The sequence below is a fragment of the Heteronotia binoei genome, chromosome 6 (assembly GCF_032191835.1).
Source record: "Heteronotia binoei isolate CCM8104 ecotype False Entrance Well chromosome 6, APGP_CSIRO_Hbin_v1, whole genome shotgun sequence".
NCBI classification, from domain to species: domain Eukaryota; kingdom Metazoa; phylum Chordata; class Lepidosauria; order Squamata; family Gekkonidae; genus Heteronotia; species Heteronotia binoei.
In genome coordinates, this window is record NC_083228.1 from 124,104,650 (window position 1) to 124,128,883 (window position 24,234).

The 24,234-nt window shown below is 46.3% G+C and overlaps 1 protein-coding gene across 2 annotated transcripts in view; it reads left to right on the forward strand.

Annotated features, from left to right (window-relative positions):
- The window catches only part of FNDC3B (fibronectin type III domain containing 3B), a 387,437-nt gene that overhangs the window by 354,997 nt on the left and 8,206 nt on the right, over positions 1–24,234 (forward strand). For both annotated transcript variants that reach the window (XM_060242517.1, XM_060242518.1), the window contains exons 24-25: positions 7,085–7,251; positions 10,198–10,325. In XM_060242517.1, the coding sequence (XP_060098500.1) occupies positions 7,085–7,251; positions 10,198–10,325 (295 nt within the window). The remainder of the gene's footprint in view (positions 1–7,084; positions 7,252–10,197; positions 10,326–24,234) is intronic.

The window sequence follows — 24,234 nt, forward strand, 5'->3', positions numbered from 1 at the left end:
GACTGCTAATGTCAAAAGTACTATATCTGACATACCAAGAGTGTGCGTGTTACAGCTTTTGATTCAGTTGATGAAACACTGATGAATTTTTCCAGATGGTGTGTTTAATAGAACATGAAGGGGTTGCATATGAATATTATGGAAGATAAAGTGAATCATATTTTTCCCAGATTTAACTCATTTGTTAACTTGATCTTTTAGACTGTGGGCTTTTCTGTACACTCAGCTTACTCCAGAGTGTGTCGATCCACAAGTATTGAAATCCATGGATCTTCTTCGTGGTCTCTGTGCATTCACACATATGGGTAATCCGCAGGATTGGCCCCGACCTCGGAGAGTTCAAAGCAATCTTGATCGTAGATCTGGCGCGCCTCCCACTTGTCCTGGGAGGAGACAGCTACTGCGCATGCCTGGACAAGGGGGAGGTGCTTAGCCACTCAGTTTCTTCCTTACCGCCGACCGGATCGCACCTTCCTCGTTGATCTCCAACTTCTTCATTGCAATCTCCAACAACTACCTTCTCTTCGCTTCAATTCTTCATCTTCTACTTCTCCTGGTATCGTATAAAAAAAAAAAAAAAAAAAAAGCCTCCTCTTACTATCTTTCTGGACTTTCCCCCTCCCTCCCCCCCCCCTCCCGGGCGGATGGAAGGAAGGGACAAGATAATCTTTAAACGCTGTACCAGCTGCTCCTCAAAAATCCCCTCGTCCGACGGCCACTCTCTTTGCTTGTTCTGCCTTGGAGAGGCACACCGTCCAGACTCCTGCGTGCACTGCAGCCAATTTGGCAAACAGGCCCGCAAGAACCGCGCCGCGAGACTCAAGAGCCACCTCATGGAAACCTCACTCCGACCGGCCATGCCGCGTGGCGGACAACAACAACCCGCGCCATCTTCCCCACACCTCGTGGGAGAGGCGCAGTCGGCAGCTTCCGTGGCACAGACTCCCTGTAAGCCTAAGACCGGCAAGCACTCTAAGAAGTCGGACGACCCCAAAAAGCGTCGCCGCTCCGATTCCGCCCACTCGGACCCGACGGGCAGCACTAGCTCAAAAAAGCATAAGACCCGCCCTCTCGACTCGGCCTCGACCAAACCGAAGGCCTTGAACCCGACCGCCACTGCCTCCGGATCGATGCCGAAGACTCCGACGTCGAAGTCGACGGCAACACCGTCAATCACTCCGTTGGAAATCATCCGCATCTCATCAAAGTCGCCGTCCATTCCGAATTCCCCACCAGACCAGCTGCTGGATACGCACTCTACCGCATCCGTTAGGACCCACACTCTCGACCCCACTAAATTCGTAGATCTCTCACAGCCGATAGACGCCCACGCGCTCACCAGAGAACCCTCGACCCCGAGAGATCCCCTGACTAGACCTCGATCTCACAGTCGCAAACGCACCAGGTCCCGCAGTCGCCGACACACCAGGTCCCGCAGTCGCCGCCGTACCAGGTCCCGCAGCCGCCGCCGCACCAGGTCCCGCAGTCGCCGCCGCACCAGGTCCCGCAGCCGCCGGCGCTCTCGCAGCCACCGCAGGGGGAGACACTACTATTACTCTCCATCGAGATCTAGGTCTCCATCCCCACGGCACCGAAGACGGCACCGACGATCACCATCCCATGATCGCCATTACCACAGCTACCAAGAGTCTCCGCGCTACCGAGATCGCACACACAGACTCCAAACTGCTTCGATCGAATCGCTTCACCATGACGACCCTACGGACCTCGGCGCCGAACCGAAGCTCCCGTCACCACTAGAATCCCTACACACGGCTCCCAAGACAACACAGCCCGACCTACCTCAAGGAACCGACGACGGATCCGAGGAGGAACTCTCCGACTCCGACCACTCTTCGGGTTCGGACCTACAATCCCCAGACTCCGACATAGCCAAGCCAGCAGACTTATCACCGTCTGAAAGCCCAAGATCCTACCTCGACCTGGTAGCAAACATGGCAAGCTCGCTAAATCTAAAGCTCAATACGGACGCCCCCAGAGTCTCGGACGTCGTTTTTGATCTAGTCCACGCGGATCTTCCATCCAGCTCTTCTCTCCCAATGCTCCCCGTTCTACTAGAAACACTCAAAGAAGCATGGGACAAACCGGCATCGGTACCGCCAACATCCAAGAGGGTTGAAGCGCTGTACAAGATACACGCACCTGATTCCAAGTTCCTGTTCACCCACCCGGCTCCGAACTCGATCATTGTACATTCGTCCTCGAAGTCGAAGCAGACTAGACACCCGGTACCACCAGAACGGGAGGGCAAAAAACTCGACACCATCGGAAGAAAGATTTACGCCCTCACTACAGCCACAACCAAAATCCTCAACTACATGGCATGCTTCTCCGCATACACCCACAACCTGACCACCTCCCTCGCCGCATTGGTACCATCCCTGCCCGAGGCATCCCAAAAGTCAGCCACCACGACCCTGCAGGAGATGGCCAGAGTAACCAAACAGCAAATCAACACTGCCCGTCACGCTGCACAGTGTTCCTCCAGAACCTTGGCCTCAGCCATAGCACTCCGCAGACACGCGTGGCTCAGGTCCTCCTCCCTCCAACCAGACATCAAATACAAAGTTGAAGATTTGCCCTTTGATGGCCTTGGCCTGTTTAGCTCCTCTACAGATGACATCCTCACATCTGTAGACGATGGCAGGAAGAGGGCAAGACGACTGGGAGTCTCCCAACCTCTGACCCAAACCAATCGACAAAGGAACTGGAGGTCCAACCAATACAAAGGGAACAGATCCCCACGACAACAGGAACCATGGAAGCGCAAACCACCGCAGTCCAAGCCTTCCTTTCAACACAGACGCCAAACAACCAAGAAACCTTCAACCACACCCAAACCGTCTCTCTGACCTCCCTGCCCCGAGCCGTCCAGTCTCCCTCCATCAGCCAAACCCATCAACACGACTACAACCATTCTACACTGCCTGGAGGACCATAACATCCGACGCCTGGGTCCTCGCCATCATTCAAAGAGGCTACCTAATAGAGTTTACGTCCACTCCAAAGCACCACCGGTTCCTCACCACACCCCCGTCCGCACCCCTGCAGACGGAAATCGCGTCTCTGCTGGACAAGGGCGCGATAGAACCAGTCCCACCCCAATACCATCGCACCGGCTTCTACTCCCGGTACTTCCTGGTGCCAAAAAAGGACGGAGGACTCCGACCCATTCTCGACCTCCGCAAACTCAACCTACACATAACCTACAAGAAATTCCGTATGGTCACGCTTCAGGCAATCCTCCCGCTCATCCCAGAACGAGCATGGATGGCGTCCATAGACCTCCAGGACGCCTACTTCCACATTACAATCAACCATCATCACAGAAGATTCCTCAGGTTTGCCATAGGGAAGCAGCACTTCCAGTTCTGCTCCCTTCCCTTCGGTCTCTCCACAGCACCAAGGGTCTTCACCAAGTGCATGGCAGTAGTAGCAGCCACATTACGCCAGCAACAGATATCAATCTTCCCGTACATAGACGACTGGCTGATCGTCGCCCATTCCAGGGAGCAACTACAACTGGACGTCTCGACCACCCTCTCCACCCTGGCCACCTTAGGCCTCCTAGTCAACCTCTCAAAATCCAAACTAGTCCCTACCCAAAGGATCCAATTCATAGGAGCAGACATCTCCACGCTCTCACAAACGGCTTTCCTACCTCAGGACAGGGCACTCGCCATAATGTCACTGGCCAACACTATCATCGCCCAGCGTTCCCAAACAGCGCTCACCTTCCAGAGAATGTTAGGCCTCATGGCAGCAACCACAGCAGTTCTGCGGTTTGCGAAGCTGCACATGCGTCCCCTCCAAATGTGGTTCGTAAGAACTTTCCGCCCTCACACACAACATCAATCCACACTGCTCACCCTTCCACTACACATTGTACCATCCCTCAAATGGTGGACCAAGGAACATCACCTCTACAAGGGCATGCCATTCAAGCAGACACCGCCCTCGGTGATTGTAACCACAGATGCCTCCAACTGGGGATGGGGAGCCCACTTGGAAGACCTCACGGTGCAGGGCCAGTGGACAGACTACGAACGCTCTCTCCACATAAACTGCCTGGAGCTCATCGCAGTGCACAAGGCTTTGCGGTCCTTCCTCCCATCGCTAAGGAACCAGCACGTCCAGGTCACCTCCGACAACATCGCCACAGTCTTTTACATCAACAGGCAGGGCGGCACCGCCTCCGTCAGACTCTGCAAGAGAGCCCTAGCCCTGTGGCACTGGAGCATAAGCCAGGGCATCTTCCTCACGGCCGTACACCTACCAGGGGCCGAGAACACCCAGGCAGACGCCCTGAGCCGCCACTCCACCAACAACCACGAGTGGTCTATCAACAGCCGATACATCAGACAGATATTCAGCATCTTCGGACAACCGAAGATAGATGTATTTGCTTCACCGTCAAATGCCCAATGCACCCGCTTCTACATGAGAGGTCCTCCATCCCACCTCTCCAGGGGGGATGCCTTCATACAAACTTGGAAAGGAACACTCCACTACCTCTTTCCGCCCATTCCACTTATCACCAGAGTTCTACAGAAGATTCAGGTAGACCACACAAACTGCATCCTCATAACTCCATGGTGGCCGCGCCAACCCTGGTTTACGACCTTGCTGCTCCTGTCCAACAATACCTTCATCCAGCTCCCTCAAACACGGGATCTCCTCTCTCAACAGGGCGGCAGGGTCCTTCACCACAACCCGGCATCGCTCAAATTAACAGCCTGGAGAATCAGTTTCTAGACTTCCCTCCGGAGGTCCGTCAGGTCCTAGTGAACTCCAGAAAACCATCTACTAGGAAATCCTATCTATTTAAGTGGAAACGCTTCTCACACTATGCCTCACAGCACAACTTCGACCCCAACCTCGCCACTATACCTCAGGTACTAACTTACACCTTAACGCTATCCAGAGCGGGTCTGTCGTATTCTTCCCTGAAGGTACACCTGGCAGCCATCTCTGCCTTCCACCCCCGCATCGATGGCACAACGGTATTCTCTCACCACGCGACCAGAGCTTTCCTCAAGGGCATCATTCGCCTACACCCACCAATCAAACAAGTTCTACCCACCTGGAGCCTGTCCCTAGTCCTGAGCCAACTCATGAAACCACCCTTCGAGCCCATGGCCTCCATCCCACTACACCTGCTGTCATGGAAGACGGCACTACTTACGGCCCTCACCACAGGCAAGAGGGCCAGTGACATCTGCGCATTCAGAGCAGACCCACCGTATACGATATTTCATAACAGTACGGTGGTCCTCCGACCTGACCCGACCTTCCTACCCAAGGTCGTCTCTACCTTTCACCTAGGAAGACAGTCCACTATACCAGCCTTCTTCCAGCACCCCGCGGACGCGGGACAAAGGGCACTCCACAACTTGGATGCACGGAGAGCCCTAGCCTTCTACATAGACAGAACCCGCCAAATCCGTAAAGACCCTAGACTCTTTGTCACCTACGCTACCCATAATAAGGGCAGCAGAATATCTACCCAGAGACTCTCCAAATGGATTGTTGCTGCCATCGAACTCTGTTACCAGCTGGCAAAGCAACCAATCCCTCAACATATACGAGCCCACTCAACCAGAGCCGTGGCTACCTCGTCTGCCTTCATGAAAGGCATCCCTATAGAGGACATATGCGCTGCAGCCGTCTGGTCCTCCACATCTACCTTCGCCTCGCACTACGCTCTCGACGTCCGTGCCCGGCGAGATGCCTCCTTCGGACAAGCAGTGCTACGATCGATCTTCGACTAACCACTGTGAGTACCACTATCATTACGTTACGCTCTAACCCTTCATGTTCTTACAGGTCCAGCACCCACCTCCGAAGAAATGGCTCGCTAATCACCCATATGTGTGAATGCACAGAGACCACGAAGAAGATGGACAGGTTTCTTACCTGTAACTGGTGATCTTCGAGTGGTCATCTGTGCAATCACACAGACCCACCCAGCCTTCCCCGCTGCTGGAAGCTAGTAAGCACAGTTATTTCCACCTATCCGGCGGCGGGAAGAAACTGAGTGGCTAAGCACCTCCCCCTTGTCCAGGCATGCGCAGTAGCTGTCTCCTCCCAGGACAAGTGGGAGGCGCGCCAGATCTACGATCAAGATTGCTTTGAACTCTCCGAGGTCGGGGCCAATCCTGCGGATTACCCATATGTGTGATTGCACAGATGACCACTCGAAGATCACCAGTTACAGGTAAGAAACCTGTCCTTCTTCTGCATGCCTGCCCTCCCTCTGCACTTTCACAGTCAGTTTATTTTCTTCCACGCTTGCCGTCAATAATAAGGATTTTCAAGGGAAAGTGTTGTCATCCTCAGTGGTGTCACAGCACTCCCCCCTTCCCCCCACCAAGGCACTAAAATACCAGTATACCACTAGATCATTGTAACAATAGGCTTAACGGGCTCTCTGAATTCCCAGCTTGCATTTTTTTAAAATAACCTAGCTATTTGTCTTGCAGATATATAAAGTAAAAGGAGGGAACTAGAGACTTATTATTTTTTTTAAATGAAAGCTGAGAATTTAGAGAACCTGTTAAGTGTTACACAGGGCTTTAAAAAAAAAAAGCTGGAACACAGTTCCGGCTGGCTTGGCACCAGGGGTTCTGGCTTAATATGCAAAAAAGTTCCTGCTGGGCTTTTTCTGCAAAAAAGCCCTGTGTTAAACAATGGTGGTGTCCAGGGGTGTGGCCTAATATGCAAACGAGTTCCTGCTGGGCTTTTTCTGCGCAAAAAGCCTTGGTGTTGCATAATCTTAGATGATTCTATGTTACCCCAGTCTTGAAATCACTGTGTGCTGCAGAAGCACCAGTGCATTTCTTTGAGCCTGCACATTCAGTTGTCTGTTGCTACATGGAAATGGTGAAAGTTCTGTGGGGCATCCAATTAATTGCGACGTCCTTCTGGATCTCTGGATTGGGAGTTTTATACAAGTGAATAGGCTTGAGGTTTTCCTATTAGTTGAGAGTAAAGGGTTTGATTGAAAGCACTGAAGTAGTCAATGAATAACTAACTTGGTTTTCTTTTTTTCTTTTGTGTTTAGGTTTATTCCCATCTATAGGGGACCAAGTCACACTTACAAGGTACAACGGCTGATGGAATTTACCTGCTATGCTTTTAGAATACAAGCTGTAAACGATGCTGGGGAAGGACCTTTCTCAGAAGTGTTTACCTTCAGCACTACCAAATCTATTCCACCTGTCATCAAAGGTAAATTAATATTCATTTCCTGACTTGGGAATGGAGATGATAGGGGAGGGGGGACCTGTGAGGACTTGCAGTTAGGTCCCTGTCCTCCCCAGACTACATCCCCATGGCTTTTCTTGGAGTGGGTGCAAAAAAACCATGACTTCTGATACTTTTATGAAAGCATCAAAATTAATGTGTGTCTGATTCTTAGAACAGTCCTTTCCTCTTACACCCCTTTCTCACTTTTTCTGTTCTGTCACTATTTATACCTACTTACCTGTTGACATCAAGAACTCTCTCTCTTGACCTTTTCATTCAGCATAGCTTGTTTTCTCAGTCTCCTTTACCTTAGCTTCACTTTTACATTCACTTATGTAATGAGGGGATAGTTAACAGTTTACTGTGAATGAGGGTGGATTTGGGGGCAAATGTTATGAACTAAAATTACTATAAATTAAAAGGTTTGGGGTGGGTAGCTATGTTACTCTGCAGTAGGAGAACAAGATTTGAGTTCAGTAGCAGCTTGAACACCAACAAGATTTCCAGGGTATAAACTTTTGTATCTGACAAAGGGAACTTTGACTCTTGAAATCTTGTTGTTGGTCTTCAAGATGTTACTGGTTTTGAATCTTGTAAATTAGAAGCTTGTAAACCTTGTGTGTGAAGGAATCCCTACACTGAGAATTTTTCACAGTTTTCTGTCCGGTGCAAGCCTTTCCCCATGTCTTATTCCAGTGGTATCTTTTACTGTTCTTTCTATGGGTTGACCTTAAACTAGACCTTCATTTCTTAGAGTGTGCCCCGATACATAAAATCCGCTGTTTTATACATTGAGATCAGTGGCACCTTTAAGACCAACAAAGTTTAATTCTCAGTATAAGCTTTTTGGGCATGCACACTTCTTCACATGAAAGCTTATAAACAATTAAACTTTGTTAGCCTTGAGGTGCCACTGGACTCAAACTTTGTTCTGTTGCTTCAGACCAACACTTATGCCCACCTGAATCTAGTTTTATACTTTGCATCCATTCATGCCCTGACCCATTCTTCTTCAGTATTTCCTCCTCTGTTTTCCTAACTATGCAGTTTTTCCCCATTCCTCTGCAATTCTGTGCTTCAAATGCATCAATTTTTTTTCATATATTTTGCATTCATGTTTCAGATCCATAAAGAGCTATTTGCTGTATACACATTTTTGAGCCTCTTTTTAGAGAGAAACTGTTGTGGGAAGTTCGCCTATAGCAGGGGTGGGGAACCTCCGGTCCATGGACCGTTTACAGCACGCGAGACCCCTTAGACTGGCCCACGGTGGCTTCCCCAGGCCCAGCTGGGGGGAATCTCCAGGCCGGGCACGCTACATGCTGGCCTCTCCAGGGCCAGCCAGCTGGCCAGCGGGGATCTCCAGACCGTCCTCCCTGGAGCCAGCTGGCCAGCAGGGATGTCCAGCCTGGCACACTGGGCGCTGGCTTCCCCGGGGCCAACTGGCAGGGAGGATCTCCGGGCCGGGCACGCTGGCCTCCCCAGGGCCAGCTGGCTGGTGGGGATCTCTGGGCCAGGCGCGCTAGCCGGCGGGGATGTCCAGCTGGCTGGCGGGGATGTCCGGGCCGAGCATGCTGCGCACCGGCCTCCCCGAGGCCAGCTGGCTGGCAGGGATCTTCAACCAGGCACGCTGCGTGCCGGCCTCCCTGGGCCCAGCTGGTGGGGGGGGATCTTCAGGCTGGGCGCATTAAGCGCTGGCCTCTCTGGGCCCAGCTGGCCAGCGGGGATGTCTGGGCCGGGCGCGCTGCACACAGGCCTCCCTGCACCCAGCTGGCCAGTGGGGATCACTGGGCTGGGCGCTGCTGCAGCCTCCCTGGGCCCAGCTGGCCGGTGGGGGTCGCTGGGGCAGCCCAGGCTGCATAGTGGCCTCCCCGGTTCCAGCTAGCTGGCGGGGGTCATGCAGCCCAGCTGCGCTGAGCTGCGGCCTCTGCAGATTGCTGCAGGGCCTGAAAGAGTCACTGTGGAAGTTCAAGTAAGTAACAGGAACCTCATTTCTTTCTATTTCTTCTCCCCATTTCTTCCCCTTTCTTCCCATTTTTCTATTTCGCTTTTTCCCATTTCTTCTCCAAATTTATTTCCTTTTCTTCCCTCTCATTTCTTTATTTTCCTTTATTTCTCTCTCTCTCTCTCTGTCTGTCTCTGGAGCCTATGTGGTGGGTGTTGTGAAGGACAGCTGGTGGGGTATGTGGGTGCTTTGGGTCTGGCGGGAGCAACTGCAGTTTCTGCATGAAGGGAGGGAGGGAGGGGTGGCAGGGGCTGAGGGTGGAAGCCAGCTATCATCAGTTCAATTTCCACTTGATTATCCCAGATGGTGTGGCCTAATTGCTAACGTTAGGGGGTGTGGCCTAATATGCTAATGAGTTCCTGCTGGCCTGCGAATGATGTTATAAATTTCTAAATGGCCCTTGGGAGAAAAAAGGTTTCCCCCCCCCCGACCTAGACTTCTGATTCAAGCTCTTCCATCCTCCTTCATTTTATTCCAATAACTAAATTCTTTCACTTACACATATTACATATCAGATAAAGTGATGCAACAAATATTTTTTTTGAAAAATGTGCAAGTGGAGTGCAAGGTTTCTCATTAATTCATCTGGAAAACTGGAATCATGGTCTTTAGTACATTCTGCAGATGAAGAATAGAAAAATGAGATTAGCAGTATTAAATTTCAGGTTAGTGAAATTCAGCCCGCGGAATTACAACTGATCTCCAGACTACATTGATAACTTATTTATTACTTATTTATTTTAAATATTTATTCCTCTTCTGGAGAAAATGGATGCTTTGGAGGATGGACTGTGTGGCATGATATCCTACTGAGATTCCTCCCTTCTCTAAAGCCCACCCTCCCAGGTTCCATCTTCAGATCTCCAGAGATGGCAACCCCTAATTGTGTTAGTTAACTAATGTGCGGAAATCTTTTGTTACAGCACCACGAGTGAGACAGACGGAAGGAAACGCCTGTGAAATTGCATGGGAAACAGTAGCCCCAATGAAGGGAGATCCTGTCAGCTATGTTCTGCAAGTTCTGGTTGCAAGAGAATCAGAGTACAAACAGGTAGGGGGAAGCTGTTTTGTGCAAAGTTAATATGTCCAAATTTACATGTCTCATCTATTATGGCAGTGTCTGCCTACTTCCATACTGTTGTCACCTTTGTTGAAGAAAAAATTGTCTTTGAAAATATGAATGTGTAAATATTCAAAGATGGCAGAACTCTACCACAAGCTAATAAGTAAAACTTGTATGTGGTAGTTATTCACGGCTTGGGGACTGAACATATGCTTTCCATGCAGAAGTTTCCAGGTTCAGTCTGTTAGGGAAAATCTCTGTCTGAGATTTTTTAAGAATTGCTTTTTTTCAGAGTAGACAGAACTTGACATTGATGCTCATGTTATACAATGCAGTAACATAGCGCTATGTCAGTAGGAATGCAGTGTATTTTCCTGGGCCAACCAGTTATGATGTAGCCTCATTTCCTTTACAAAAATCCCCCCCAAAAAACAATTCTTTTTCACATAGTTTGCAAAATGCTAGAAATGTGAGAACCTTCCTGACCTCCTCAGGCAAAGCATTCCACAGAGTGGGGGCCATTACAGAGAAAGCACATATCTGGGCAGTGGTTGATCTTACCCATCTGCAGAGTGGCCCCTGCAGAAGGTCCTGCTTAGATAAGCAAAGCTGTTTTAGCAAGACATAGATGGAGTGGCAGTCTTGCACATATCATTGTCCAGGGCCATGAAGGGCTTTGTATGGGATAGCCAATACCTTGATTTGAGCTTGGTAACTGATACGCAGCCAGTGGAGTTACTACAGAATTGATGTTCCCATTAATAACCAAGCTGTGGTATTCTGCAGCAGCTGGAGTCTGAGTTGATTTCGAGGAGAGACCTATGAAGAGTGCATTACGCTAGTCTAGTTGTGATGTTACCATAGCATGTATCCTGATGGCCCGAATTAAGGTAGGGGGTCATCTTCCAGGCTAAACTAAGTTGCAGGGAGAGGAATCCACACTGAAGATAATCAGTCCCCAGTGGCAATCCTACTTCCACACTGTTACCTTTGTTAAAGAAAAAATTGCCTTTGAAAATATGGATGTGTAAATATTCAAAGATGGCAGAACTCCACCACAAACTAATAAGTAAAACTTGTATGTGGTAGTTATTCATGGCTTGGGGATTGAACGTATGATTTCCATGCAGAAGTGTCCAGGGTCAGTCTGTTAGGGAAAAACTCTGCCAGTTTGGTGTGGTGGTTAAATGTGTGGGCTCTTATCTGGGAGAACCGGGTTTGATTCCCCACTCCTCCACTTGCAGCTGCTGGAATGGCCTTGGGTCAGCCATAGCTCTGGCAGAAATTGTCCTTGAAAGGGCAGCTGCTGTGAGAGTCCTCTTAGCCCTACCCACCTCACAGGGTGTTTGTTGTGGGGGAGGAAGATAAAGGAGATTGTGAGCCGCTCTGAGACTCTTGAGTGGAGGGCAGAATATAAACCCAATGTCTTCTATGTTTCTAATGCATGAGGAATGATTGAAACCAGTCCATGGCACATCCTCAATAACTACTTCTGCCTCCGGTGACCAGGCCTTTGTCTGTCCCACAGCCAGGCCTTTAACAAGACTGCAAAGGGTCTGGAGCAGATGAGTTAACCAAGAAGATCTAGCGTTGGTCTTCTTCTGCTCTCACCATCACTTTGCACAGAAAGGACAGATTAGAGACTGGGTAGATAACAGACCAGGAAGATCTGGGTACAAATTTCTGGGTGACATTAAAACGATCACTAACTCTTAGCTTAAAATAACTCATAGTTATGTACATTATATCAATGACTGCAGGGATAAACCAGAAACAGGAAAACGAAGTATGCCACCCACATGTTTGGAGAGGATGTCAGATAAAAATGTCATAAAATAAATGTAAATAAGGCAGCTTCTTTCATTCATCATGGATCCTATGAAGACACTGACTGACACCATGATGTTAATAATCACTGTTTAAAAAATGGCAAGAGGTGATGAATCCAACATTCCACTTAAGATTTCATCCCATAGAATATCCACATTCAAAAGATGCACCTGAAGGACTGGGCACACCCCATAGTATTCCCCTAGTTTTATTTCTGAGTTATGCGTTTGACAGATTCTTGACTTCCATGCGATGCTTTAGCATCACAAGGTTCTTCGTAATAACGTGTTTTCTTCCAGAGCAATTGCATCTGATTCTGTTATTGCTTCTCACATGATTGGCTCCCATTTGTACTGGTTGCTGCTTCTCACATCCATTTGAAACACTGCTGATTATATGGCTGCAATGGGATAAATGTCTTGGTTTTCTTTAAGCCCTTCTACATTGCTTTGAGAACAAAGGACACAAGGAGCCAAGAAGGTGCAGACTGCTCTTCTGTGTCCCACTTGGAGGTCTGCTGGCCTCTGAAATAGAGTTAGCCTGACTTGGTAGCCCTTTATACAGCTATCTGACATGACAGTTCCACGGAATGTGTCCGAATTGTTGAAAAGCCATCTCAGCCAGCTGCTGTCACCCACAGTTTTGGGTTCCATTAGTGAATTGTTTTGTATAATGAAAAATGACTTCTTTTTGTCTGAGCTGAATGTTTTGTGTCACCCACAATTTGGGTTCCATTAATGAATTGCATGCTATATGAAGAAGTGCTTCCTTTTGTCTGTTCTGAAATTGTTGCCAATTAAATTTCACAACATGTCCCTGGCCTCTGTTAGAGAGGGGGGAAATGTGTGTTTCTTACCTGTTACAACTATTCATAATCTATAGTTCCAGGAGAGTTGCCTTTCTTCCTCCAAAACCTAAAAAACGTTGTAGCATTTTCTCATAAAAACTGCATCTGATGAAATCCTATGCTGAAATACATTCTGATATTTTTTTTAAGGTGCCGCTAGGCTCCTGTTTTGTTTTGTTGCTGCAGACAAATGTGGGTACTCATCTGGAATTACTTTCATAGAAAGATGTTCTGTGCCCTTGATGGTCTTAGTTTTCATGCCCTTTTCAATTCTGATGCCCTTTTTATTTATTGACTTCATTTTTAGACCCTTGCCCTTATTTATTTATATATTCAATTTTAGGCTGCCCTCTCCTGCCAAAGCGGGGCTCAGGGCACTGTACGACATTAAAATTAATACAATATCATTATAATATGATTTAAAATCAGTGACTACTAAAAGATGGCAATAAAAGTTCCCAGTGGAGGCCCAAAGCAATTTACATTGTTTGCCTTTCCTCCATTTTATTCTCTCAATAACAGCCTCTGGAGGAAAGGCTAGGCCGAAAGTGTTTGTCTGGCTCCAGATCACTCAATTGAGCTCTCATGGCAGAATGGTGGTTCAAACCTGGGTGTCCCAGAACTTAAGCTGATACTCCAACTGCTACAGACTCTGTCTCATCTTTTTGCAGTGGGGAAGCCAGAACTATGTTCATAATTGTAAACATGGCCCCATATTTAAATGACATTATACCTTTTTTTCACGGTGCCCAGAAGACCAAAACGAAAGAATTATCAGGGAAACGGTGAGCAAGATTTGAGTCCAATAGCACCTTAGAGATCAACAAAGATATCCATGGTATATGCCACCTGCTGGGAAATCGTAGTTTGTTTTTTCTCTCTTGTTTCTTCCATGCTGATCAGTCCTCATCATTTCTGTACTGAAGTTTGTTCTGCCCTCTCAAGCAACTGACAGTCCAGAATGTTGTGTAAAAATACCATTTTAAAATTCCGAGAGCCAGTTTGGTGTAGTGGTTAAGTGCATGGACTCTTATCTGGGAGAACCGGGTTTGATTCCCCACTTGCACCTGCTGGAATGGCCTTGGGTCAGCCATAGCTCTCACAGGAGTTGTCCTTGAAAGGGCAGCTGCTGTAAAAAGCTCTCTCAGCCCCACCTACCTCACAGGGTGTCTGTTGTGGGGGGGGGGAGGTAGAGGAGATTGTAGAGGAGATTCAGAGTATAGGGCGGGATATAAATCCAATATTCCTCCTCCTCCTTCCTCTTCTCCTCCTAAGGTCATCTTCCTATTTATTTGATAGGAGATGCACTGCAATTTCATGGCATTAGCCTGTCTGAAATGCATCTGAATGGGTTCAAAACTGGCTCAAACTGATTGAATTGATTACTCAATAAGCATTTAGAGCTGATGTTGGAAGCAGAACTGAGTCTTAAGTGTGCTACCAATAAACCGGAACCAAGATTTGCTCTCACCTGTTTAGCAGCTCCATTCCCTGCCAGGAAATCAAACTTGCTGGATCACACCTAGGTCATCTTGTATCTCTGCTTGTTTCTCAGATGTGCTCTTTCTTCCTCTTCGAGTGGCATTCATTTATATTGCTCCACAGCTGGGAGTGTGGGTTGTTTCTTGACGGCAGTAGGTCATACTATCCAATTTGCACTTTCCACAACTGACTTTTCTCCATTAAAGCCAATCCACGTCAAAACACATAGAACTGTTTCTTCCTAGAGGTTGTTCCAAGACACACAAAAAAACCACCGCTTTATTAACATAGCAGTGTGAGGATACTCAAACATCCTCTGCGGTCTGAATAGTTATGCCTTTCTTCAGCTATCCATGGCAAGTTTTATATCACAGAAGACCGTGATAATGGTGAAGGGATGTGCATTTTCAGGCAAAAATGTTCCCCCTAGATTTGAGATTTCCTTAGGACTGCTTGTCTTATTCTCACTCCAGAGAAAATAAAATGGCAAGAGGAATGCATCCTGGTCATGCACCGTGAGTCTGGGATTCAACAGAGTCACACCAACATGAGTGCATAATCAAATGAAGTGCATGCAGATTAGCCACAATTATGCATTTATGCATGCAGACCTTGGTTGCTAATTAAAGTGAACATGTTAAAATGTGTCTACTTCCGTCCACCATTACTAAGACAAAAATCCAGTTGAGCTGTGGATGAATGCTGGAACTACATCCTTGCTAAAGAACATACAAGCCTTGTTCTCCTTGTTCCTTTTTTTTAAAAGAAAAGGGTGGGTTAGACCTCTTGTGTTAAAAAGAGAAGTACTGTGCTTGAAATTTTAGGAAGTGGTCATGCTTTAGCAGCCTAGCAGAGGAATGATGCAGTTATGACAGCTGTTATCATTTAGATTTCTATGCCATTTTCCATCTCAATAAATAGATGCACAGTGACCCAGGTCTCTGGTTGTAGGAATGTGTGTGTTGTGTTCAGGAGAGGGGTGGCTGTTCATCCCCATCACAGACTATAGCCCATAAGTTCTAGTGGAACAGTGTTGTTGTTTAACCATTTCAAATGTTTGTGCAACAATAAAATGAGAATAGACGTGAGACAAGGTGTAGGAAGGTCGGAGAAGATGAGCACATTCTGGCACACCAAAATTATATAATTTGTATACATGTGCTCATGACCTAAGTTCGATCTTTACGGAAGCTGGATTCAGGTAGCCAGCTCAAGGTCGACTCAGCCTTCCATCCTTCCGAGGTTGGTAAAATGAGCTTGCTGGGGGGAAAGTGTAGATGACTGGGGAAGGCAATGGCAAACCACCCCATAAAAAAGTCTGCCATGAAAATGTCAAGATGCAACGTCACCCAAGAGTCGGAAATGATTGGTGCTTGCACAGGGAACTACCTTTACTTTTTTATCTTTTTATACACGTGAACATTCATGAAGTTGCCTTATCCTGACTGAGACCATTGGTCCATCATCAGGGTCAGTATTGTCCACTCAGACTGGCAGTGGCTTTTCAGGGTCTCAGGCAGAGGTCTTTCTCATCATCTACTGCCTGGTTCTTTTAACTTGAGATGCCAGCAGTTGAACCTGGGACCTTCTGCCTGCAAGGTAGAGGCTGTTCCACTGAGCCATAGCCCCTCCAAGCAGATAGAAGGGTCACTTCTGGGGAGAGAGGGCCCAAGTGGCCATTGGTCCAGGGCAGTGCCATAGCGATCTACTGCCTCAATTGTCTTTTTATTGCAACAGCATCAGGATCTACAGAAGCTTTTCAAGGCATGACATTATCTTCTGCTGACGCTTGTAGATAAAGCAGTTGTTAAGCACAGTATCAAGGCCAGTTAAAAAAGAAAAGTTGGCCGTTAAGTTTATATTTCAAAGTCACAAAAGCATTTTGATACTCAAGCTTGCCAAAGAGGAGATCAAAAACCAGGAAAAGAGTGTCTGGGGAGATTAAATAAGGCTGTAAAGGTGTAATGGAAGAACAGTATAACAGGAGAATAGTCCTGCAACATTTTGCAGATTCTATGCTAAATTGGTGACTTGTCGTGCAATCTTAAGCAGGTATAGTGAGGAGGTGTACAGATTTTCTAAATAAATTTCTAAAGAAATAAGCAAAGTTTCTCCCTTCTAAGACCACTGAACTCAACACACTTAGAAGGCTTTAACACAGCTTAGGACTGTGCTGTTAGGCTAGTAACAAAAGAGGCTGGCCTAGTCAATAAAGAAGAAATATGCTATTGTGCTGCCAGATCATGTTTTCTCAGACACCAAGTTACAGCCCCGCTTTGCTGTTGATAAATGTAATATCCCCACATGCAAGAGGCGCAGTGTCAAGGGAAGACGTCTGGATGGCGCACAGAAAACAGGTAACACACTGGGCATTTATTCTTAAAAATGATCTGTGGAGGAACTGCCGGCTCACCTTCTCCATCTGCAGCTATTTGTGGAGATCTGTTTACAGCCCAAGCCCACTCCATGTTCACCAGTGGAGCATGTTGCAGTTTACAGACCTTAAAGAGCTGGTGCCAGTTGTTTTTTGTCTGAATGGCTTCGCTCGCATCTTTGCAACATTCTCTGTGGGGTTTAGGCTTTTGTTGTCAGTGAGGTCAAATGATTCAGGGGGCTTGCATACGTGGGTGAGTTCAGAGAAGGAAAGGCCGGAAAGGCCTTTCTGCAAAATGGAGGCAATCAGCCAGATGCGTGCTCCCAATCAAGCGAAGAAAACTTCTGACTGCCGCTCAGAGCAACGACCCTGCTTAGCGGTAACTGCCAGAGCAGGCTATAAGAAAGCTCGGAGGAGTGTGAAGCTGCTTGGTAATCAATGGGAAGGGAGCAGTCAGCATGCTTCTCTCACCAAAGGCTGTGACTAAAGTGCCCTGCTTAAACAGCTTTGCGATTTCTGTGGTTTGGCGTGCTTCTTTTTTTTCCTCTCTTTTTTTACTTGCCTATTCATAGATTGGGTCACACCGTGACGAGTCAGTTCAAGTAAAGTTACTGTTGATTTAGCACGCTTGGCTTAAAAGTGGACATAGGACCTAAAATGAGAACTAATATCACAACAAGCAGAGGACCCACAAGAACTTGGGGGGAGGGTTAACTTTCCCCACACACACACTTGCACTGTTTCTCCTTCCATTCCATGAAAAAACCTGTAAGAGCATAAGAGCCCTGCTGGATCAGACCAGTGATCCATCTAGTCCAGGGGCGACCAAACTAGAATAGACAACAGATGTTTGAGAGCTGCAAGACATGAACAGCAGATGTTTGAGAGCCAGAAGGAAGGAAGGCAAATAGATGAGGGGAAGAAGAGGTGGGAAGAAAGCAACTTTAACTTTAAATCCATTCTCCAAGCTGGCTTGGCTTGAAGAAGTGATTTAAACAAACAAATGCAAACAAATGCTTTCTCCAAGCCAGCCAATGGGGTGGTGGAGGCTTCAGGAGCCACGCAATATGTGTGGAAGAGCCACATGTGGCTCCCGAGCCGTAGTTTGGCCACCCCTGATCTAGTCCAACATCCTGTGAAGTGAATTTAGGGACTGTATGAACCTTGCATAGGCATTCTCCAGCCATTTAACAGAGTTTTTCTGATTATTGGTGCAAAGACTGCCTTCTTATGTCAAGAAGTGCCAAAAACAAAATCAGTACTTTGCCACATAAAAGATTGCTGCTGTTTTCTGTTGCTCTCTTAACATCTTTTCAGTCAGCAGCAGCTATGGATAAACATATCCCTCAACTCAATACATTTCTCTTTGTTATGTAAATATCCACTTACCAAAGAGGGTTGTTATGAGTGTGATTTCTGCCTTTGTATCCAGCACAGACTCCATGCAAACACCTTTCTAGTACAAATGGTCTGTATTGATCAACTTGCTTTGATCTGTTGCGGTGTGCTTTCCTAAAAAAAAAAAAATCAAACATCTCCCAGCTTGGTTCACTATTCTTTCTGGGTATTCTTCAAACAGCTATCTTTAGATAGAGCATCTGTTGGGCAGTGCTCTTTGCAGCAGGGCCAATGAGATCGGAACATATGAGCATATGAAGCTGCCTTATACTGAATCAGACCCTCGGTCCATCAAAGTCATTATTGTCTACTCAGACTGGCAGCAGCTCTCCAGGGTCTCAAGCTGAGGTTTTTCATGCCTACTTGCCTGGACCCTTTTTAGTTGGGAGATGCCAGTGATTGAACTTGGGACCTTCTGCTTACCAAGCAGATGCCCTACCACTGAGCCACCGTCCCTCCCCAATTAACGTTAAGGTCAGAATAATTCGCATTGCTGTACTACATCAGCACCAGGTTGGTTTAGGGTGCAGAACTAGGGATCCTGTGAATGTGTGTGTATGTTTAAAGTTGGTGCCTGGGGTCCGGGAGTCACATTCACATGCCTGTATTCCATTTCGCAGCACCTCGTAAGTACAACTATTACTATACGAAACAAGTTAATGCAAAGACTTGGCCATGTCAGTTCATGCTGTAGTTTTTTCTAGATGTGATGGGGTTGAATCCACCAGAGGATTTCTTTGGATGGGCAAGTGATTTTGATCAAATCCCCCCATTTCAGACCCCCAACACTCACACCTTGAGGTGCTCCTGAAAATCCCGTCTTCCAGGAACACCAAAGAGGGTGCATTTTGGGCTGCAGTGTGAGGTAAGGGAACTGAGCTCCATGGACAGAAACTCCTATCCAAGGAAATTACCAGATGATGTGAGCCCTAATCTTAATGCTCGCCATGTGTGGCTGCCATTTGCAAGTCCTCTGAAACTTTAGTTGATTGAAAATGAAGCAGCTGGAAGAGAAGAGGGAGAAGATATTGCATTTATACCCCACCCTTCACTACCTGAAGGAGTCTCAGAGCAGTTTACAATCTCCTTTCCCTTCCCCTCCCCACAACAGAAACCCTGTGAGGTAGGTGGGGCTGAGAGAGCTCTCCCAGAACTGCTCTTGAGCAGAACAGCTCTGAAAGAACTTGTGGCTGACTCAAGGTCATATCAACAGGTGCATGTGGAGGAGTGGGGAATCAAGCCCAGTTCTCCCAGATAAGAGTCTGCACACTTAACCACTACACCAAACTGGCTCTGGAGTACCGAAGCTTGCTGTGTGGAGTTTATAGCTCCTTTACTTTGTCATCTTGGGTGCTTCCTGGACCTAGTTCAGTGTGCTGATTTGAGGAGTCCAAAACTATAATTACAATATTCCCCAGAGGGCAGGGCTTCCTCCTTGAACCTTCATGGCGTGAATCTGCTTCACGAGTCGTTGAAACCATAGTCTATGCTAATTTGAGGCCTATTCTTGGATGCAAATTTTGTACCACCTGACAAGCCTTTGGAGATTTTAGGTAGTAAAAACTAGCTTTGTCGTTTTGCATTCTGTATGTCTTTTGATAATCTGTTAGCTATAATCTTAATGATTTGTCTATTCTAATTATATAATTGTTTTTTTAGTTCTCAATCTGTAAAATGGGAGCAGTAGTGGCAAGCACAATAGAAATTTCATTTTGCACATTACATGAAGTAGCAGTGCCACTCTGAATCCCAAGAGAAGCTGATTTTCCATTACTGTGCTTTCAGATTACTCCAGCTTTTATTTCATTCACATAAATTTCCCATAGACTAATATATGGAGGATGAATTGTTATTTGGTTCAAATTCTTATCAGTTCAGTTAATTGGCTATGGCTTGATTTGAACGTCAACAGAATTGCACCTCAGCCACTTAGTGATAGTGAGATCCTTGCTTTTCCTCCTCCTTTTTATCTTTGTGTAATGAGGCAGAAAAGTTGACGATGGGATAACAGGGCAACTCCCCTCAGAAGTTCTTGGTTCAGTTGCAGAAAGTGGCTCATTAATTGGGTGGAAATTTTGTTATTAAACCATCTGGAATTTATGAGATAGAAATAAAATTCTCAGTAGCTTTTTTAACGTTTTGTAAAAACCTGATATGTTTTCCAGTAGTAGAGAGAAAGGCTGAAAAATTTGCAAATCCATGTGTTCTTAATGGGGAGTAAATTCAGCTGAAATCTACTTACTTCTAAGTTAAATGTGTACCAAATTGAGCTTCACATCTTAGGTTTTATATGCTTATTTGCTTTCTTCCTTTCAGAGATCAAGGCAGCATAAATAAATAAAACACAAACCATAAATAAAACACAAAAAATAAAATACATAAAACCAAAACTGGAATTTAACAGGTTTCTGTGGTGATGAGAATAATCTATCTATCTATCTATCTATCTATCTATCTATCTATCTATCTATCTATCTATCTATCTATCTATCTATCTATCTATCTATCATCTATCATCTATCTATCTATCTATCTATCATCTATCTATCTATCTATCATCTATCTATCTATCATCCATCCATCCTTCCTCCTTCCTTCCTTCCTTCCTTCCTTCCTTCCTTCCTTCCTTCCTTCCTTCCTTCCTTCCTTCCTTCCTTCCTTCCTTCCTCCCTTCCTTCCTTCCTTCCTCCCTCCCTTAAAACTTCCATGATTCACAACAGAGCACTAAAATTAGACTAAGGTTCCTGCTGCTCCATAGTTCCCCTAGCCATTACTATTAAAATGTTTTAATTCACCTATGTTAGAAGGTTGAGAAGCAGTGGGCTACAGTGGGTTCGATTTCAGTCTGGCTCGCCCATGGAAGAGAATGATGCAGGGACAGAGCGGTAGAACAAACTTCTTGAGAGTGCGGGAGGAAGATCATGGAGGTTCACCTCTGGGAATACTTCCTACAAATAGAAACGCATGGAGCTGCAAAGTTAGGAGGTAGCACCATTTTCCTAGCTGTATGAACTAGCTGCATTTGAAACTGAAACTCATCACCTGCTATCTGAAGAAGTATATCAGCCTATTTTATCTCCTATGTGTGTGAATCTTAACTGGGGTGGTCTTTATTGAAATCCTTTCCTAGCCATGAAGCTTGCAAGGTGAATCCTGGAGCCACCTAACCTGTTTATTTCTGTGCTCGAACCTACCTCAGCTGGGGAGTTGTGAAGATCACACAAGAGAATCCCCTGAGCTCTTTTGAGGAAGGATCGAGTGTTTACTAAATAAATAGCAGCAGAAGTATTACACGTGCTCATTTTTTTTACGCAGGCCAGGATACATAGTTGTATCAGAGTGTCTCTATCTTCGATAAAAGAATACACTCTCTATGGAATTGGCTCCACAATGCTGTGTATTGAAGCACAGACTGGAGAGAGATTGACGGTTTGTGCTGGTCCAGCTAGAGAGTCACAACATTAAGTAGGAGAAGCAGATTTACTGACTTTAGTGTGCTTCAACTGTTGTCTCAGTTTGCTTTGAGAGGCTTTTAGTGCTGGGATCTGAGTCAAGCAAATGCAAGTGTAGGTGAGAAGAAAATGGCGCATAATTGCCTTCATGAAGCATTGCTAGCAAAATGTTGTCATTCTGGTAAGAGTTATTTGAGACATGTCTTGAGATCCACTTCGAAGTTTCTGGTTGACCCTCCCCCCAGTCATGCTGATATTGTACCATTGTCTAACCCAGGGATCCTTTTTAGTTTATTCACGTCTTTAAAAAAAAAAAAGATGCTTGTTTGAAAGCTGAGTGCTCTCCACTTTCAGCACTGTGGGGTGAAGGGGAAACAAATTGTCCCTGTTTGCCTTTCCAAGTCATTCAAAGCCACTTCCTAAAAAATTTACAGCAGTTACCCTGAGCTTTCCTCAAAGCTAAAGAACCCCTGAAAGGGGGAGAAGCAGTTTATATTCCATTTACAGGTGTTTGTGAGAATTAAAAAAAAAGATTTGGGCTCCAAGGAATCAGGTCTTTGTCCTGTCATAAGTCCTTGCTTGGGAGATGGGGGGAAATACGTTCCTCCGGCAGATATATGTAGAAAGGGATATACCTTCCATTTACAGATGCTTCCTGGATTTGTTTTCTTGACATTGTCATTGTTATGATCATGCTTTTAAGCTGACGGCAAGAGCATGCACAGAGCCAGAGAAAGAAAGGCTTTCAGATGTAATCAAGCAAAGGGAATGAAAAGGGCAGCATTCATGGTGTACGTTCAGAGCCTAGTAACCACCCTCAGCTATTCGTTTTCCCCATTAGTTGACATGGAAGTGGTGGAGAGTGGCTATACGGTAGCTGGTCATGCGGTGCTGTGTTTGCAGTCTCTGCTGTCACAGCTCGAGCATGGCAGGGGTAGGTGTCATGAGGAATTGTACGATGCAGGATGTGCCAAGACCAGCAGTACGATGGAGGTCATATAGCAGTGGTGGTGATCTCAGTGTGCCTAGAACCCACAGCTTGACTGCACATTGGTATATCATCAGTGTATAACTAATCCATGGTGCTACGCTACAGATTTCAAAGGTTAACAGTGACAGCATAAAAATCTTCTGTTCCTTCTGGAAATGCTGGATTTGTCGTATTGTTGCATGGGTTACTTTTTAAAAATTAACTCCCCATAGAGGATCCGGTATGGAATTTAGATATCTGAAACTAGATTAGGACTGAGCCTACACATACAGGTGCTGAGTGCTAAAAACCCGAAGCTGGGTTTTTAGGAGAAAAGTTGATTCATTTGAAATATGGTGTTGAAGGAGAGTTATGCAGATACCATGGGCTGTCGAAAAGACAAATAAGCGTGTTCCGGATCAAATAAAACCTGAACTTTCCCTAGAAGCTAAAATGACTAAATTGAGGCTATCAGTTGGTCACATTATGAGAAGATAAGAAGCACTGGAAAAGACAGTAATGTTAGGAAGAGTTGAAGGCAGCAGGAAAAGAGGAAGATCCAACATGAGATGGATTGACTCGATCAAGGCACCCACGCCCCTCAGTCTGCAAGACCTGAGGGGCGTGGGTGCCTTGATTGAGTCAATCCATCTCATGTTGGATCCGTTTTCACACACAGCTCACCTCGCAGTCACAATCCTGTTCCCTCCGCAGCGTCTGGTTGGATTTCCCACCATCTGCGCCGAAGTTACAGGAAGTGCCGCAGCTTTTGCGTAGCAAACGTAAACCGCTAAAACCCTGTTTACGTTTGCTACGCAAAAGCCGCGGCACTTCCTGTAACTCCGGCGCAGATGGTGGGAAATCTGACAGACGCTGCGGAGGGAACAGGATTGTGACTGCGAGGTAAGCTGTGTGCGGAAAAGGTTTATCAGCGACAGGACATTTTGGAGGACATTAATTCATAGGGTTGCCATGAGTCAGAAGCAACTTGATTGCACTTAACACACACACACCTGGCTCCCTACCATTCACAAATTGACTGACCCTCCTAACATTTTTGATAGTGCTCATCATTTGTCGATAGCTGAGCTGCATTCAGGATACCCGCACCTCTAAATGGGTACACTACAGTTTTGGAGGTGACCTCTACTGTTAAATGTGCATTGATCTGTAAGTGCCACTTGAATAAGCTTTTTAATAGGAACCAAGGCGATTTAGAATAGCTTATTTGGGCTTTAACTGGGGATTCTGAGAATTTTCTTGGTAAGTGTTTTGCATCTCTCAGGATCTGTTTCTCCTCCTTGTCCTCCTGCAGCGCTCTGCCACTGCAAATGTGGAAGAGATACCCTCTGAGAGGGAGGGAAAGATAAATAAGCTCTTTGGGGACTGGAGCATGTTACCTTGCCCCTCCTCTTTTCCTGGAACTTCATAAGGTAATAGCAGTCCTTGCCCCCATTTTTTACAGAGCCATCAGTGCCTTTGCGACATCAGTAGCAATTACACCAATCTCCACACTAATCTCAGATCCATTTGCTTACCTAGCA